The following is an 18,339-nucleotide window of genomic DNA, read 5'->3' as shown; positions in this document are numbered from 1 at the left end:
CATGGGAATTGTAGTCCATGGACATCTGGAGGGCCACAGTTTGCCTACCCTTGGTCTACATGGTCACTTTCAGACTTGCCCAAGGCCATTGGTGAGCACAGCCTCCTCCCCCCTGAGACCCATAGCTTGGAGATCCTCTGCCATCGGCTTCCTGCGTGGCCTTGGGTGAGCTACAGGATGGCTTTGAAAAAAGATAGAAAGCAATTTGCAGATTGAAAGCTCTGTATAAATGCCAGGAGTTCTTTTCCTGCCGCTGCCACAGACGTCTTGTCTTGTGTTCTGTGATGCCAGTGACCCCCCCCCCCCTCCCCTATTTCCCACCTTCGGATGTAATTTGGATCCTTTAAAACAGGGGTAGTCAACCTGTGGACATTCGCTGGCAGGGGCTCATGGGGATTATAGTCCATGAACATCTGGAGGACCACAGGTTGACTACCCCTGCTCCAGCCGATCAACCTTCTTTCCCAGCGACGGTCCCCACCCAGCCCGCATCACAGTCGCTGTCAGTTTGCAACGGCGGTGTGTGTGTGTGATCCAGATGCCTTCTTAGGGCAGGGATCAGTCCCTGTGTCTGCTCTGAATATCAACGCTCAGGCACGAAGCACTGAGAGCATCAGTGAGCACATGCCCAGCGCATTCCTTAGCGCATGCCTGTCCCCCCAGATCTGAGCTCCGGGACTTCCCAAAACGCCACATTTCCCCAAGTTGCCGCCTGTCTTTCCCCCTCTCCAAGGGGAGGGCTTTTAGACCCCCCCCCCCACACACACACACAAGTTCTCCAGCGCCGCAGTCCCGGTCCCGAGTCCCCCCCCCCCCCGCCCGAAATGGCCTTTGGAAAGTGAATGACAAAGCGCCAGAACCGACGTCCTTCTGCCCATCCCTGCAGCGCCCTCCTTGCGCTTTCCAGGGCCGGGAAGGGCTTGAGGAGTCCGTCGAGGGTCGCACTTGGGGAGCCTTTGGCGCCGGTGCGGGGTGGGAGTGGGGGCAGGCAGGCTCGGCCCGCCCACCGCCTGGTGGCCCCCGTCTCTTCTCCGCCGGCGCCTTCTCCTGGGCCGCCGTGGGTGGGGAAGCCGGGAGGCCGGGACCGGGAGGGGAGGGAAGGGGGGGCACCCTCTGGGGCTCCTCCCCCCGCCTCCTTCCCGGCAGAAGGGGCGGCCCCGGCCGCCGTATAAGAGCCTCCCCCGTCCGTCCGGCCTGCCGCAGTGCCGCCCTGCGCTCCGACGGCACCATGATGAACTACGGCCTCGACTCGCTCTTGGCCGCCTCCGGCTCCGGCCCGGGCAGCGGCGTCGGCGGCCCCTTCTACCTGCGCAAGGAGTCGGGCGGGCGCTCGGGGGCGTCGCGCTCGGCCGTCTCGCTGTCGTCGAGCGGCTTCCACTCGCAGTCGTGGTCGCGGGGCTCGACGGCGGCGGCGGGCGCGGCGGGCTACCGGCGGGCGGGCGCGCTGAGCCAGCTGGGCTCGTCGACGGAGAGCCTGGAGTCGTCGCTCAACGGCGAGCTGCGCGCCCGCAACGAGAAGGAGGTGCTGCAGGCGCTCAACGACCGCTTCGCCGGCTACATCGACAAGGTGCGCCAGCTGGAGGTGCACAACCGGCAGCTCGAGGCCGAGGCGGCGGCGCTGCGCCAGCAGCAGGCCGGCCGCTCGGCCATCGGCGAGCTGTACGAGCGGGAGATCCGCGACATGCGCGGCGCCCTGGTGCGCCTGAGCACCGACAGGGGCCAGCTGCAGCTGGAGCAGGAGCGGCTGGAGGACGACGCGGCGCAGCTCAAGCAGCGGCTCGACGACGAGGCCCGGCAGCGCGACGAGGCGGAGGCGGCCGCCCGCGCCCTCGCCAAGTTCGCCGACGAGGCGCTGCTGGCCAAGGGCGAGCTGGAGAAGAAGCTGCAGGCGCTGCGCGACGAGAGCCTCTTCCTGCGCCGCAGCCACGACGACGAGGTGGCCGAGCTCCTGCTCCAGATCCACGGGCCCGGCAGCGGCGCCCAGGCCGCCCTCGAGGCCCGCGAGGCCGCCCCGCCCAAGGCCGACGTCACCTCGGCGCTCAAGGAGATCCGCGTCCAGCTGGAGGGACACGCCGTCAAGAGCACCCTGCAGTCCGAGGAGTGGTTCCGAGGTGAGCGGCGGGGAGGGAGAGGCGGGGGTGGGGGTGGGAGAGCGGGCCCCGATCCCCGCTAGACTCCCGCGCAAGGAGCTCGGCTCCTCCACCCCCCTTCCGACGCGCCTCGGCCGGAACGGGGGTCTTCCCAAAACCCAAGCGCAGCCCTTCAGATGAAGGGTGGTGCTGTATAGACGGGGCGCGCCCCCCATGCTGGGGAAAGCACGTCTGGTTTCCCCTGCCGCCTCCCCCTGCCCTGCTGAGGATCCCGCCCCCCCTCCCCACGATGCTCCTGGAACCCCTTGGCCGTCTGCCTGCCGGTGGAAACTTCCAGTCGGGGAGGGTCGGCGACGGGGCGCTCTTGTCGGGCGGGGGAGTGGCATCCGACGACAACCGGGAGCCGCGACTCCGCCCCCAAAGCCGGGATCGCAGAATGCCCCGCCCCCTCTTCCCGCCCCTGCTGGGGACCCCCGGCTTCAGGCGGCTCTCTGACGTACTAACCCCCGTCCCCCCCCCGCCCCCGTTCTGTTTCCTTCTGGGGGAAGGAGCGTGATCCCCATTCCCCTCGATTGCAAAAGAATTAGCGCGGAGGGAACAAAAAACGGGGCGGGCATCTTGTGGAATCCAAGGCAAGGCAATGCGAATGCAGGGATGGAGGGGGGGGGGGCGATATCTAACTTTGGCGTAGGTGGGGGCGTAGTCCCTAGTCGTGCGAGGAGGCGGCCGTCTGAAGCCACCCCCTCAGGCGAGTCGAAAGGGACCAGTGCGGGAGGAACAGAAAGGGTGCGGGGCGTGTTGGCCAGAAGAGCGGCAAGGGTCGGGGGAGGGGCCCTCACTTCCGAAGAGCAGGGAGAGAGGAGGCGGTGGGGGCAAGGGACCCAAATGGGGGTGGGGGGCAGAGCTGGGCGTTGGCGCGAAGAGCAGGGAGCCCTGAAGGGCCAGCCGGGGCCAGCCTGCCCTCCTCCGCAAGGACGAGGAATTATCTCTGCTCAGAGGACTGGCTGGGGGAAGGCGCCGTCTTGCCCCTCCGCGGAAGGCACGAAGCGGTCTTCTCTCCAGACGCCGCGCAGAAGAGGCGACTCTGCAAGGAGCAGGCGGAATGTTGCCTGAGGCTGCGGGGGGAGGGGACGGAGGCCTCTGCGGTCCCAGGCGTCTGGCTGACTGCTGGGGGGGGGGCACGGGAGGGAGGGGGTGCGCAGAAATCGGACACCAGACCCAGCTGCCCCGCAGAGGACAAATCCCAATCCGCTTGCCATTGGAGGGAGGCTTCGCCGAGAGGTGGGCTCCGTCCAGTCGCCCCGCAGGCTCTGCTGAGTCAAGGCTTCCATCCTGCAGCAACCCAGGGCCAAAGGGAGAGCCTGCAGTGGCTTGCCGGAGGGGAGGGGATGGGCGCAGAGCGACTGGCTTCTCTTCCCTTCCCTTCGCACCCTTTCCCCCTTGGGAGTTCTTCATTCCCCCACTGGCGCCGGACAGAGGCGGAGCAGGAGACGGGGGGGGGGACGGCGGAAGGGCTGCCAAAGACGCTCCGGGGAGCTGCTATCACGAGGAGGGTCACCGTGTCGGTGCTACAATGCGCCCTTGTCCTTGGAGCAACTCCGGCCATACAGACAGACACGCAAAGCAGAGGGGCGTAAAAATACAGGCGAGTGAAGAGAATGGGAGCGACCCTCTTGATGCGCTCTCAGGAGGGGGCTCCCCAGATTCTGGGGTGGCCAGGGGGCTGTTGAAGGCTAGAAGCCGGTGCGGCTGAAAGGAGCCCTTTACCCATCCCCGCCCACCAAAGATGGGCCAGTGCCAGAGACTGCAGCAAAGAAGTTCACCGAATCTCTTGGCATGTCGCGTCACAGGGACCGTCCTCCCCGTCAGCCTCCGCTTCTGATGCTAATCCGCTTCCTTCGCTCGTGGGAAGGGAGCTCGAGGGCCCGCTAGTGGCCGGTCTGGGCTGGCGCTGTCCAGGGTGCTGATTCGTCTGCTTATCTGCCGCGTCATTGTTCAGTACAGGGGGAGGTCTACAGCAGAGATGCGCCCTGCAGCCTTTCTCAACTTTTGCACCATAGAGACGCCCCCGAAATAGGCTTCGGGCTTCCAGAAACCCCAGAAGTGGTGTGATTGTGCAGAATAGGGTTGGGAAGCAGAGCTGTGGACAGGCACACCTGGAGCCCCTCCCCTCTCCACACCCTCCCAGCCCATCCTTGGCATTTTTCTTTTAGTGGTGGTGGTGTGTGTGTGTGTGGGGGGGGGTGAGTCCGCATGACCACATGTATTCATATCACTCAATAAATATTTAACACATTTTAAATATACCTAGTCCTCCACATTTTGAGGTTCCCTTTCTAATATGCCATATTAGCTATGCCCTCTTCCTACTCCAAAGACTCCTGAGGGCTAGGACGTAGTATAGGGTTTTTGGGTTTTTTTAATCACATTACCACAGATCTAAACTGTGGCTAGTGAAATTCTGGCTTTAATATTACCTAGTTTTAAATGACATGCTTTAATGCAAAAAGAAGTGCACCCATTCACCTCTTTTGTCGATACAGGCCTGCCTTCCAGAATCATCTGGAATTCTCGATTAATTCTGCTCTAATGTTTTATTTTCCAGGCTTTGTATGCTGGAGGATGGATGAACATGGTTTAGGGTGCTTATTTATTTACTCCATTCATCCCCTGCCTTTCTCCCCAGTGGGGTCCCGGGACAGCTTACCTCATTGCCTCCTTCCCCCTTTTCTCCCCATAACCACTCTGTGAAATGCTTTATGTTTAGAACGAGTGTCCCAAGGTCACTGGGCAAGCTTCCATGGCAGAGTGTGGGTTCAGCCCTGGGTCTCTCTCATCCTAGGCCAATACTCTAACCACTACATGACTAGTGTGCAGTTTTAGAATCTAGCCTTCTGATTCTAGTGCCCCATTTGGCACCTTCCATTCTGCACATGAAGGGATATATGTCTCTCTCCACAGATCCTGTTGCCATGATCCAGATAGCCCAAGCTAGTCTGATCTCTTAAATTTCAGAAGCTAAGTCTGGTCAGTCCTGACAAATATTTGGATGGGAGACCTTCCAGGGCCTGACTTGTAAGCAGGTAGTGGCAAACTACCTTTGAACATCTCTTGCCCTGAAAATATATGGGTTCACACTAAATTAGCTGTGGCTTGAAAGCACATTCCACCACATCCCCTGTTAAACGATGGTTTGATCTGAGAGAGCCTTAAAAGCTATAACTGGCTATTAGATTACAACTGTGACTCTCAACTGATCAGTGCAGCCAGCACTCACAGAGGTACATTCTCAGGGTCATAAGAGCTAATTTGCTGTAGTAGGGTATCAGATTACTAGTGGTGAGACTCCAATTCAAATCTCCATTAAACCATGACGTTCACTTGGAGATCTTGGACCAGTCACTGATTGTTACTGACTTGACAAGATTGTTGTGAGAATAAAATGAACAAGATGAGAATTAGGTATGCGATACCAAAGTGCATGCATTTTGGCTCAAGAACTGGCTATTCTGCATTATTGTGTTAAGAATTATACCCAGTTGACCTTGATTGGAATCACTGCTTCAGTACCATGGATAGTACTCAAGGCAGCAGGAGGCTATTCTGCCTGGTAAACTCCAGGATATTTTGATCAATGACTGTTCTGCAGGACCAGAAAATTGAAATACAAAGCAAAACACGCCTTGTTTTTCAGTCTTTGCAGCCTAGTAAGAACAAGCTGCTCCATGCATATTGCAGAGATGGAAACTGGTGCTGAAGCAGACCATATTCCAAAATTATTCAGAGCATCTCATCTTCTCCTTTTTCCTTGCCTAGAACTCGTGCAAATTTTCCCCAGGTCCAGGCCAAGACAGAGTCTGTTCCTCCCAAGTAGATCATTTAAAGGTCATTTATATACATTTTGAAAATATGCAATATTCTTCATAACCTACACAGCATGAGGAAGGTCAAAGGCAGCCTCGTCCTGCAGTCGGGGGAACTGAAGGAGAGACAGAGATCAGCTTACATATGAGATCTATTTTTATGGTGCTCCCAGAAAAGCTTGCCTAGGTTGATTCCCATTATTCAAAATTCATCCATTCACTCATGACCATGAGAGTCTCTTCCCCCTTTCATATGTGATTCCCCTTGTTATAACCTGCCATGTTCTGACTCTTCTTCAAAAGTTATCATGTTATCCACTCTAAAACTATGCCTCCTCTTCTCCTTCACTGGATTAGGTTCACCAAATCACACCCTGATCTCAATGGAAGATGGTTATTCTTGCTTCTTGGCTCAGCCAGCCATTCAAATGTGCAACAGAAGAGTCGGGAAATCAATCTTTTTCAGCTAAGAAGAATAGCTGGCTTTTTGTATGCTGCTTTTCACTATCTGAAGAAGTCCCAACGCGGCTTACAAACACCTTCTCCTTCCTCTCCCCACAGCAGGCGCCCTGTGAGGTAGGTGGGGCTGAGAGAGCTTTAATTGAACAGCTCTGCAAGAACAGCCTGAAGTGACTAGCCCAAGGTCACCCAGCTGGCTGCATGCAGGAGTGAGTAATCAAACCCTGTCCTACAGAGTCCAATGCTCTTAACCACTAGACCGTGCTCTCTGGTTGTGTGCTACATAGGCTTAAATAGATCCAAGGGAAGAGGCAACATGCAATAAGTGATCACAAGGACACACAAAAAGCCCTGTTGTATCAAATCCATGCAGACCAGTAGCTTGTTTCCAACAGTTGTCACCCAGCTACCTCTAGGAAGCCCATGAGAAGGGCATCAAGTTAACAGCCTGCTTCTACTGTCTCATCCTGAGCACCTGTTAGAGGAGGACCATATCTGAATATCAAGGTTCAATTTATTATGAGTTAATAGCCCTTGATAGACCTATCCTGGCCCAGAAATGTGATCCATTTCTCTTTACAGTCATGGGTCATCTCCACATCTTGGGGCAGTGAGTTCCACAAGTTAATTGTGCATCTTTGCATGTACCATTGAGAATGGACTCTTAGGTTTGGCCTCCATTCCCTTTACTTAGCAGCAGCCAGTGCCCCCGTAGAATCAGTTGATACCAGCCAGGCTATCAACCCCTAGAATGCTTTACAAAACCCTCTCATTGAAATAAGATTTTTTTTTAGTCTACAGCACTTCTGTCTGTGGAATGGGGACAGTGGGGGTTCCAACTTATGCCCTCTCCATTCATGAAGTTTTACAGGGTGATGCGCTGAACAGAATTCCCTCCCTGAGACTGTTTCTCACACTTCCATGATTCTATGATTCCACTTCATGTTCCTGCATTCTGCAGGGGGCTGGACTAGATGCCCCTGGAGGCCCCTTCCAACTCTATGATTCCATGATTCTACGAGTTGAGGACAGTAATTAGAAATTGGCAGCCATGGATACATCGTTTCAAACCGATTCATTTTTAGCAGTTAATTAACAGACCAATTAAAAGTAAATCCTGCCGCATCTTTGTGCAGGCATCTGAAAAATTAAATACAGAGACAAGCAAGAGCTGCCCCAAAATTAATGCATATTCGTAGATTAAATGCAGCTGTGTATTAACAACGATCACAACCCTTCTGTAGGATGCCAGTCAAAACCTTCTCCACCTCCCACCTCAATGGCATGATGCATTTATTAAATGAGAAATGATTTTGAATGAAATGCCTATCGTTTATAGTCCAAGACAGCTTCCATGCAGACTGTCATCAATGCAGGAGAAAGTGAGAGAGGCAAAGACAAAATACAGACAGGACCGGAGAGAGAGGATAATACAGGCAGGAATAATTTTGTTGCAATATGTGCCGGGGCAAACACACTTGAATTAGCATGCACACTTATACACACACACACACACAAGCACACACACAACCCAGATTAGGAAACCCCCTTTGAAACCTTGTCACAGCTCCCTCTTGCCTCAATGGTGCTCAAATTGCTGAATCATCTTGCAGATTGCAGAGGAGGGGCTGGGCTCTCCTTTCTTCTCAGGAAGTGACATCACAGAGGGGGGAGGCCTTAGATGCCCAAAAGGAGCTGGCCAAGCTGCTGCATCCTGCACAAAGATTCTTTGTTGCTTCCCTTTTCTTCCTTGCTTGATTTACACATGTGGCCATTTACAGGGAAGGAGGAGCAATTTCTCCCCCCCCCCCCCATATACAAGGGCCAGAACAATTTTAATGGCTACAACCCTGGGGGGGGGGCAGCTTCTCTCACTTCTTGTGCTGAGACCCTGCACAGAGTGGACAGCTTCTCTGTGAGATAGAAGCAAGCAGAGCCAGACCCCCAGCAGTTCTGCAGGAGCTGCATTGGACCCCCATGGTGGCCCCTCTGCTTAGCTTGTTCCTGTGGCATTTTAAACTCCAGTCTCTGCTCCAGACCTCAAAGCAGCTTACAAAACCCACCCATTTTTGTCTGGTTTAGTGTCTCGATGAAGTGTTTTGGGTTTTTAAAAGACTGAAATGGGTTGGTTTATAGCAAATGCTTCTGGAACACCTCTGGGGTGAGTTTGGGTCCGCTTGTTTTGTGTTTCTTTTCCTATTGCTGGTGGGTCCATCTGGTGGGTCCATCAAATCAGATTACAGCTTCTCTTAGTAATGTCACTCAACAGAACAAAGTTTGAGTCCAGTGGCCTCTTTAAAACCAACAAAATATCTTCAAAGATATCCAGAGGCTTTCAAGAACAGTCTTAACTAGAGTTTGAAGGTCAGTTGTAAAGGTGTCCATGATATTACCGAAGAAGAATAGCTGTTTTTTTTTGTACTCTGCTTTTTGCTATCCAAAGGAGTCTCAAAGTGGCTTCCAGTTGCTTTCCCTTCTTCTCCCCACAACAGATACCCATGAGGTAGGTGGGGCTGAGCGAGCTCTGAGAGAACTGTGCATGGCCCAAGGTCACCCAGCTAGATGCATGTAGAGGAGGAGTGGGGAATCAAACCCATTCTCCAGATTAGAAGCTACTGTTCTTAACCAGTACCCCAAGCCTGACCACCATCCACTACCTTGTTGTTTTAAAAGGCTGACGGACATGTTGCTCTCTCCACAATAGATACCCCGTGAGGTTGGTAAGATTGAGAGAGTTCTGAGAGAACTGAGACTGGTCCAAGGTCACCCAGCTGGCTGCATGTGGAAGAGGAGTGGGGAATCAAACCTGGCTCTCCAGATTAGAAGCTGCTGCTCTTAACCACTACACCAAGCTGGCTTGGCTCCTTGAGTCCCTTAAAATTATTTCAGTGATAAGAGTTGTGTTAGGACCATGTCACCTTAAAGAGGATGACAAGAGACAAGCTCAGTGGAGGATCACACACTTTGTATGTCCTAGGTCTAGAGACAGTCCTGAGCACCTTCAGTTATACGGATCTCAGGCAGCAGGACTCCAGGGGAGAGCTGATTCCTGCACAATCATCTTTTGGCTGTCCAGGAAGCATCTGCCCGGCCACTGTTAGAAACAGCTTTCTAGACTAGATGAGCCTTTAGTTTGATCTAGAAGGCCTCTTATATCTGTTGCTTTCTCTCTCCTCTCCATTCCCCTCCCTCACACAACAGTGAGACTGGACAAGCTGTCGGAAGCTGCCCGGGTGAACACCGATGCCATCCGCACAGCGCAGGAAGAGATTTCCGAATACCGCCGACAGCTGCAGTCCAAAACGACGGAGCTTGAAGCTCTGAAAGGCAGCAAGGAGTCCTTGGAGAGGCAGAGGGCCGACATGGAAGATCGCCATCATGTTGATGTCTTGTCTTATCAGGTAACATGCAGGAGGGCTGGGCCATGAACCCAGGGGTTGGGCAACTTGTGGAAGGCCAGGAGATAACTCAAGGCAGCATTCTTAACAAACAAGGTTTTTATTCTTCAGTCTCTTTCTCTCTCTCTCTAAATCTAAATTCTATCAAGAATGGTAGCAAGCCTACCCATAGGTTTCTATTATAAATGTGGTGTCCAATATAATGCAAGCATAATTTTTGTTGCTGAGTAAGGCACAACTTAGCATCCCTAAAATAACCAGGTATTAATTTTAAGACCCCTGAGGACGACACATTTGGGGGTTGAAACACGTTAGGTCTAGCATTGTATATGGTGCATATTATGTGATTTCAATTATTAGCCTATGGGATTTGTCTCTCTGAACTTTTTAACTTTGTAAGTTGGGCTCAATAATATAGGATAAAGTTTGATCATGTACATTTTGTGGACACCTAAGCTTTTAGGTCCTAACTACTGGTTGGTTATGTTTGCTGCTTTTTGTTTTGTGTAACACGCTCCCCTCTTGGGTTTTCTTTTATGACTATGTGCCACAGTTCCGTAGCTGCTGAAGGGACAGGATTCAGTCTAACAAAAAGATCTACTTATGTAATACATTCCACTTAAAGAGGGGCACCAAACAAGAACCCAAAAGAACCCGATACAGATACTGCAGTTGCCCGGAGCAGTCCCTGTAATTAGTATAAGTTAACAAGCATGCCTGACTCACATAGAAACCAAGTCCTAGTTCATTGACTCGGAGCCGGATCCTCTTTAAAGACATTTGAAGCAGTCAGGAACCCCATGTTTTTTTTTAAATAAAGGATTAATTCCATGGATATATCTACAAGTTATATGAAAATGAATTCCATGTCAAATATAAATCATCCAAGATACACTGTTCATTTGGAGTCTCTGTATCCTGCCTGATAAAGACAAGCGTAAAGTTGGCCAACTATCCATCCAACGATATATCAGCAACCTTCTGATTAAAATTTAGCATAGTCATAAGCCTGCGATCTCTAGGAATCAATATTCCATGGTAAGTAATGACATCTGGACACCACTGGAAATGTCCATAAGCAATTCCGCTCCACGATAGTGTGTTCCAGGCGCATCAACTAAAAATTTGTCCAATTAATTGAGTAGCCAGACATGTTTAAAAAGGTACTAATTGTATTCATGAATGCAAGAATCGGAAAAGATCGTTTACACAGAGAATAATTTTAAATTCCAAAGAGAGAGACACAGAGCGATAAATATTGTTTTGTTGGAAGGTTCAAGCCATCGATCAAAAATAAGAAGGGAAAGAGAGCAACCTTACATAGTGCCCCTCTTGAGAGAGAGAGAATTGGCTCAGAAAATATGCCATTAGTCCATACCCTGGATCTGGAAGATGAGGAGAGAATTCTAATCCCTTTCAAAGATTCATAAGGAAAACCAAATTCAGGGAGTGCAATGAGGATAAATTTCCATCAGATTTTGTCAAAATCCTGTTCAGCACCAAGAGAGCTCATGGCTATTTGATTAGGATCTCTTCCTATTTAAGGCAAACACATTAGTTTGCCTAAGATTGTCAGAGCCTGGCCTACCTCCTAGCAGTCCTATCCAACCTACATGTGCCAAAATTGTAACAACCTTTGGATGTCTGTTAGCAAGACCAGTATTAGTATCCCATCATCGACATTCATCAAAGAAATCAGGCGAACATTGGCCCAAGGAGTATGGTCTCTACCAGGTTTTGGAAGCCCAGTAATCTCATTCTTCTACTGCAAGCCAACATGGCTGCCCTCCTGAAACTTGAACATTTCTGTCTCTCTTCCATAGGAGTCAATCGCACAGCTGGACAATGAGCTGAGGAATACCAAGTGGGAGATGGCAGCCCAGCTCCGGGAATACCAGGACCTGCTCAACGTCAAGATGGCCCTGGATATAGAGATTGCTGCCTACAGGTATCCCTCAACCAGTTGGGGGAATGACCAGTCCATGCTCGGGCAAGGGAACACCTCTTGGCATGACCGACTTCTTGCACAATTTAAATGGCCCAGGCATCTTGCACAAATCCATCTTGCATGTCCTGTACCCCTTGTCTTTAGGGCTGTTTGCTCTGAAGTTATGGTTCTGCTTTTGTCCTGCAAACCTTGTTGGTCTTTATCAAAAGACCAACAAGAGGCTGAAAGGGTGAGGACTGTAGAATGCAGGAAATTCACAATTACCTGCCCACCCACAGTAATCCCAATTCCATGCCCAGATGATGTCTCCCCAAAAAACCCAGAATGCCTGACCAGTTAGGCCTGGTGGAAATTCACCTTGTGACCCCAAAGTGGCAATCAGCATTTCCCTGGGCATGCAAGAATGGGCCGCAAGAGCCAAGCATGGACACAACCCTTCTGCCCACCCACTCACAATCCGCCTAAGTTTATAAAATCAGCATCTCTGTCGGATGGCTATCACCTCTTGTAAGCTGCTTTGAGACTCCTTCAAGTAGTCAAAAATATGTGGAGTACAACAGCATTTCTCCTTCTTCTATACTGTAGCATGTGAAATGCAACATGGATGTTATGCATCTCTATTTTTATATAAATGCACTGTCATTCTTGATGCAACAATAAAAATAATAAACAGTAGATTGCATTTAGACATAGATCTAATCATTGTATCGCTATTAACCTTCTTATTAACCTTCTTAATAGGGCAGTTTTGGGGCTGGGGATCATGCCATTACTCTCTTAATCGAAGGCAGCATGGTGTAGTGGGTAGAGGGTCAAGCCTAGGATCTGGAAAACCCACGTTCAAATTGTGGAAGCTTGTTGAGTGACTTTGGGCTGGTGACAGACTCTCAACCTGACCTACCTCACAGGGTTGTGATCTCTCCAACTTGAGGGACTTTCTGTTCATTTCCACTCATCGTGGGATAAGATCCCATCTTCCACAGTGCAGGCCAGAGAATTCTTGCAAGAGACCATTTTAACAGCTGCAGCAATTAAATGGTGACACTGTGGCTCATTTACAAAATCCAGCATGTCCAGCCACCGCAGGCACAGATTTTTACACAGTCATAATAACGCACCCATATTAGGTCATTATCTAATTGGACATTCTTGTACATCTGCTTGATAAACATTGTCCAGTTAGCTCAAGGCATTGTAGCATGCTCTGGTCTCATGCCTCCCATTGTCAAGCACATGTTTTTTCTCTCTGTACAGGCAAGCTGGCAAGACACCTTGCAGATATCTCACAGTCTGCATAAGGTTCACTCTCCATTTCTCTAGTGCAGGGCTGGCCAAACTAGCAGGGGCTCATGGGAATTGTAGTCCATGGAGAGCCACAGTTTGGCCACCCCTGCACTAGTGGCAGGACACTTTAAAGAAGAAGGCCAAAAACGGTCAATCCATCAGTTGTGGGGATAAAGGTTGGTTGTTATATGCTGCTTTTCTTTACCTGAAGGAGTCTCAAAGCAGCTTTCATTCGCATTCCCTTCCTCTCCCCACAACAGACACCCTGTGAGGTGGGGGAGGCTGAGAGAGCCCTGATATCACTGCTCGATCAGAACAGCTTTATCAGTGCTGTGGCGAGCCCAAGGTCAACCAGCTGGCTGCATGTGGAGGAGGAGCAAGGAATCATACCCAGTTCGCCAGATTAAAGTCCGTGCTCTTAACCACTGCACCAAGCTGGCTCTCTAAAATGGTGTAGTCACTTAGTCCCCATTGGGGCAAAATGTGAGGTATACATGCAGCAGATGAATACATATAGTTGATTAACAAAAGACCCATTCTTCATCAGGACTTAATGTTATATGAGAAATAAAAGGTTTAAAAGAGATAAGGAGCCCCCCCCCCCCGCTTATAAGTTTTGTTTTTTGCATCGTGACTGCATGCAGCACATAGTAAAGTAGTTCTGGCTTTCTTTTTCTCTCCCGCCCATCCTGGAAACAGGAAGCTTTTGGAAGGAGAGGAATGCCGCATGGGAGCAGGATTGGGACCATTCCCTTTCCCCAAAGCCCTCCCCAAAGCCCCGAGCATCTCCACTCATATCAAGGTCAAAAGTGAAGAGAAGATAAAAGTGGTGGAGAAGTCAGAGAAGGAGACGGTGATTGTGGAAGAGCAGACAGAGGAAGTCCAAGTCACTGAGGAAGTCACAGAGGAAGATGGAGGTGAGAAAAAAGAAGGGGAGGAAGAGGGAGAGGAGGGGGAAGAAGGAGAGGAGGAAGAAGAAGAAGAAGGAGAGGAGGAAGCAAAAGAAGACAAGGAAGAATCAGAAGGAGGAGAGGGTGAGGAGGAGGAGGAGGAGGCTGCATCTCCAGAGAAAGGCAAGGAGTCTCCTTCAGGAGAAGCAGCTACATCTCCAGGACTGGAGCCTGCAGAGAAAGAAGCAGGGGTCAAATCTCCAGAAAAAATTAAGTCCCCAGCAAAGGAAGAAGCTGAATCTCCTGCAGCAAAGTCACCAAAAAAGGCTGCCTCTCCCACAAAGGAGGAAGCCAAACCCCCCACCATAGTGAAGTCCCCCACCAAGGAAGAGGCCAAGAGTCCAGCAGTCAAGTCTCCTGAGAAAATTTCGTCTCCCACCAAAGAAGCAGCTAAGCCTCCATCAAAGATTGCATCTCCTACCAAGGATGGAGGCAAGCCTCTAGAGAAGGACAAGTCCCTAGCAGTGAAATCTCCAGAGAAGGCAGCATCTCCTATGAAGGAGGAGGCCAAGTCTCCCGTGAAGGTCAAATCTCCTGAGAAAGTAAAGTCACCCACAAAGGAAAAGGCCAAGACGCCAGAGGAAGTCAAGTTACCTTCAAAGGAAAAGACCAAGACGCCAGAGAAACCCAAGTCACCCACAAAAGAAAAGGCCAAGTCGCCAGAGAAGGAGGCAGCTCCACAAAAGGAACCAGCCAAGCCACCTCAGAAAGATGCAAAGGCAGATGTGAAAGAAAAGAAAGAAAAGGAGAAAGAAGAGGAGAAAGCTCCAACAAAACCAGATGAGAAAAAGGACAGCAAGAAAGAAGAGGAGTCCAAAAAGGAAACCACAGTTAAAGATGTGCAGAAACCTGAAGTCAAGGTGGTGGAGGAGGAGAAGAAGGCCAAGACTGAGGTCAAAGATGACCAGAAGAAAGACACCAAGCCCAAGACACCTGCCTCGGAGGAGAAGAAAGAGGAGGCAACTGCTAAAGCTGAAGAGCCCAAAGTGAAAGAAAAGGAATCTGCTAAACCAGCAACAAAACCCAAAGAAGAACCTGAGAAAGAAGAGAAAGCAGCAAAGAAAGAGCCTGAGCCGAAACCTCAGGAGAAGGACACGAAGGCCAAGGAACCGAGCCAGCCAGCCAAGAAGGAACCTGAGAAGCCAAAGGCAGAAGAGAAGAAAGAAGAATCCAAGAAGGAGAAAGTTGAGGCCAAGAAGGAAGAGGTGGAGAAACCCAAAGCTGAAGCCAAGGCTAAAGAAGAGGCCAAGAAGGAATCCAGCAAAGACCCCAAGGAGGCACCCAAGTCAGAGCCTGCAAAAGAAGCCCCCAAGGCAGTCAAGCCTAAGACGGAGAAAGTGGAGAAGTCCTCCAGCACAGACAGCAAAGCCACAGAGAAAGTGGACTCCACTGAGAAAGCAAAGAGTGAGAAGTGAAGATTGGCCCCCGGAGGTGCATGATGGCCCCCCCTTGAGGTGCTGTGGAGGGTCTCCCTGCCCCAGGGTTGGCTCCCGCCACCCTCCAAAGACCAGACTTTGCTTCGGTGAGCAGCCGTCCCTCTCTCACCGAGGCACGTTAGCAATATGTTTATGTGAAAGAAAAATTTAAAATACCCTAACCAAGCAATGAAAAGAACCTCCCCACCCAAGGGCAAGGGGAGGGGGGGTTCAGTTATGTTATGATAGCTTCCGTAGCAGAATGTGATATACGCAGAATGCCACATTTAAACACTTGAATTATTTACAGGGGAGGGGAGGGGGCGGGGGAAACCCAGAGCAAAACTTGACTGCCCTTTTCAAATAAGTGCATTTATTTACCTAACGGGCAACCAAGGGTCGGACGCAATAAATGAATGTAGGGCTGAAATAAGTGGTGACATTTTGGAAGGTGTGCAGTAGGCTAGAGCAGGAGTAGGCAACCTGTGGTCCTCCAGATGTCCATAGACTACAATTCCCATGAGCCCCTGCCAGCGAATGCTGGCAGGGGCTCATGGGAATTGTAGTCCCTGGACATCTGGACTGGAGGACCACAGGTTGACTACCCCTGGGCTAGAGAACTCCAAAAGGATCGAAAATGCCTTGTTTCCATTACACACCCCACTCACTTTTGCCATTGTCACTTGAGTGCTTCATCCCAGGAAGAGAATTCCCCCCCCCCCACGCTGCAAGCCCAGACGGGTTTGGAAAAGCTTCCGTGGTCTTGGCCAAAGTGTCCGCTTGCCAAAGAGCATCTTGCTGTTGGAATTCCTCGGAATTCTTCGTGAGGGTAAACCAGTTTCAGTTTATAGGTGAACACGCCCTCGGTATACAGTCATGTGTACACACACACACACACACACACACGGAGAAGAAGTGCACTATGGCGACTCACTCAAAAGTTCACTTCCAGTTGCTTCTGTGCAATATAAGCAAATAAAAATGCTTACAAAGAGCGGCTTGCGTCCTCCATGTTGAGATCTTCCATGTTGCGATCGGGGGCATGAATTGCAAAATGTGCTCCAGCAACACAGAGGCGAGGGACTGGTGGAGCAAGGGAGGGGAAATGCCTTGAGCTCTCTCGGGATCTTCCTACCTCCCGGCCTTCTCATTTTTGGCCCCTGATTTCCCATGCCTACTCATCCCCTCCCTCCTCTCCCCCTCCCCCCAATTCTTCTTTCTCCTACCTCTCCTTCCCACAACCCTTCGAAGAAGTACGTCTTCAGGAGTGATAAAAGTGTGGGACTTGTGGCCGGTGAACATAGAGATAGGCTGCTCCCACAGGTAGCCTTAAAAGAGGATTAGACAGATCCAAGGGCCGTCAATGGCTACTAGCTACAATGACCAATGGGAGTCTCTGAATACCACTGTAGGCCCCTGTTGATTGGTCCTCCAAGGCAGCTGCTTGGTCACTGTACAAAACAGGGTGTTGGACTTCTTCTGTTCTTATGATCCCATCTAGTCTAGGCTTATAGCCCCCATCACAGTCAGTGGCAGACCAAGAACATCCCAACTGCCCCCACCCATCTTGGCATTGCAGAGGGTTCCTCCCTTCTGGGCCTTAGCAGGGATCTCTCACTTTCTTCCCCAGGCAAAGTCTGGCCACCTTCCTTGAGTCATCTGACACTTTTATTAGGTAGATTCAGGTGGGTCGCCATGTTGGTCTGAAGCGGAAGGGAAAGCCCCTTTATTTTGGCTCATGCTTCTGATGTGGCTTACAGCCAGCCCCTCCCTGTCTACAAAATGAGCACAATAGATGGAGCTCTTCCACCAGGCTTTTGGTTGGGGCCAAAGTTAACCAAGTTAACCTATTTTTGGTCCCACCCACTCATAGATCCCCCATGGAAATATTGCTGCTGTTTTTCATCCGCCATTATTTAATTTTAAATCTCAATTTTGTTTTAACCTTGTATTTTATACAGTTCTGCACATCGCCCTCAGCCGGCTTGCCAGGAGGGCAGTCTAGGGCAATCAATCAATCAAACCAATCAATCAATCACACTGACCCAACCTTGCACAGTTACTGTACTGTAAATGCCTTTACATTGCTGTATAAATTTAAGTATTATTAGCATGTGATTCAGAACAACAAAGACATGAACTGCTACAGTTTCTTAGCTGTCGTACCCAGACTCAGGAATGTCCTCCTCCAGCAAGACTCACCACAGCCCTTGCCTGAGAATTCGGGACAGGTGTTGCAAACTCCTACAGAGCCAAAACCTTGGCCTTTTGCTTCTCCTTCTTCCCTTCCACACCCAGTGGGCATCATTAACAGGGCTCTGTCATCACCTTCATGGATACTTCTCAAGCAGGCGGGGCCACAGGACCCTTTCCAGCCTAAAATACCTAAAATACCCATCCTAAGTCTTTCCTGTATCCTCAGTTCCTATCAACACATCCCTGATTGAGGATGACGTCTCCTCGCTTCGAAGAACGAGGTGGTTACATTTCAAGGAGGCAGCACACATCTCCTTCTTTTGATTAGCTGCCTGAGAGGTATGATTAAGGCCGGCTCTTTGCTCTCCATGGAGCATTATTCACTCGTTTCTCAGCTTCGTAGGGATAATTGCGCATTTATAATGCACGTCAAGCGTGATGCCAGCTCTGCCACCCGCATGAAGCCCGCCAACCTCAGAGCAGATTAGTTAGAAATCATTTATCTATATTTGGCCCAGACTCCTTCCATCATTCAATCGCTCTTGGGGGTACAGAGCATTAATCAAATATTTCGTGGTCAACCACAGTCCTGACATTCAGTCCAAACCCATTCCAGAGCATCTTGGTCAAAGCCTGAATGGGGCGCAGGGTGGGATGGAGAAATGTTTGGGTCCTTCTTCAGCAGTGGGGAACCAAAGCATATCTCCAGACGGTTCCAATAATATGCCTAGTGCAA

The 18,339-nt window shown here is 50.7% G+C and overlaps 1 protein-coding gene across 2 annotated transcripts; it reads left to right on the top strand.

Annotated features, from left to right (window-relative positions):
• The first annotated feature begins 1,184 nt into the window (after window positions 1-1,184).
• On the top strand, window positions 1,185-16,401 carry NEFH (neurofilament heavy chain). Of its 2 annotated transcripts, XR_013226261.1 has the most exons (5): window positions 1,185-2,111; window positions 9,614-9,813; window positions 11,634-11,758; window positions 13,742-15,865; window positions 16,004-16,401. XR_013226261.1 is itself a non-coding variant. In XM_077308387.1 (4 exons), the coding sequence occupies exons 1-4, from the start codon at window positions 1,229-1,231 to the stop codon at window positions 15,405-15,407; spliced, it is 2,874 nt and encodes a 957-aa protein (XP_077164502.1). In that variant the 5' UTR covers window positions 1,185-1,228; the 3' UTR covers window positions 15,408-16,401. The 2 variants fall into 2 exon arrangements, 1 of the variants encoding a protein (XP_077164502.1); XM_077308387.1 differs by having other exon boundaries at window positions 13,742-16,401.
• Window positions 16,402-18,339: the final 1,938 nt, after the last annotated feature.

Source organism: Paroedura picta, chromosome 13 (genome assembly GCF_049243985.1).
Source record: "Paroedura picta isolate Pp20150507F chromosome 13, Ppicta_v3.0, whole genome shotgun sequence".
NCBI lineage: Eukaryota > Metazoa > Chordata > Lepidosauria > Squamata > Gekkonidae > Paroedura > Paroedura picta.
The sequence above is the reverse complement of the archived record's forward strand: the minus strand, read 5'-3'. Positions and strand labels throughout refer to the sequence as shown.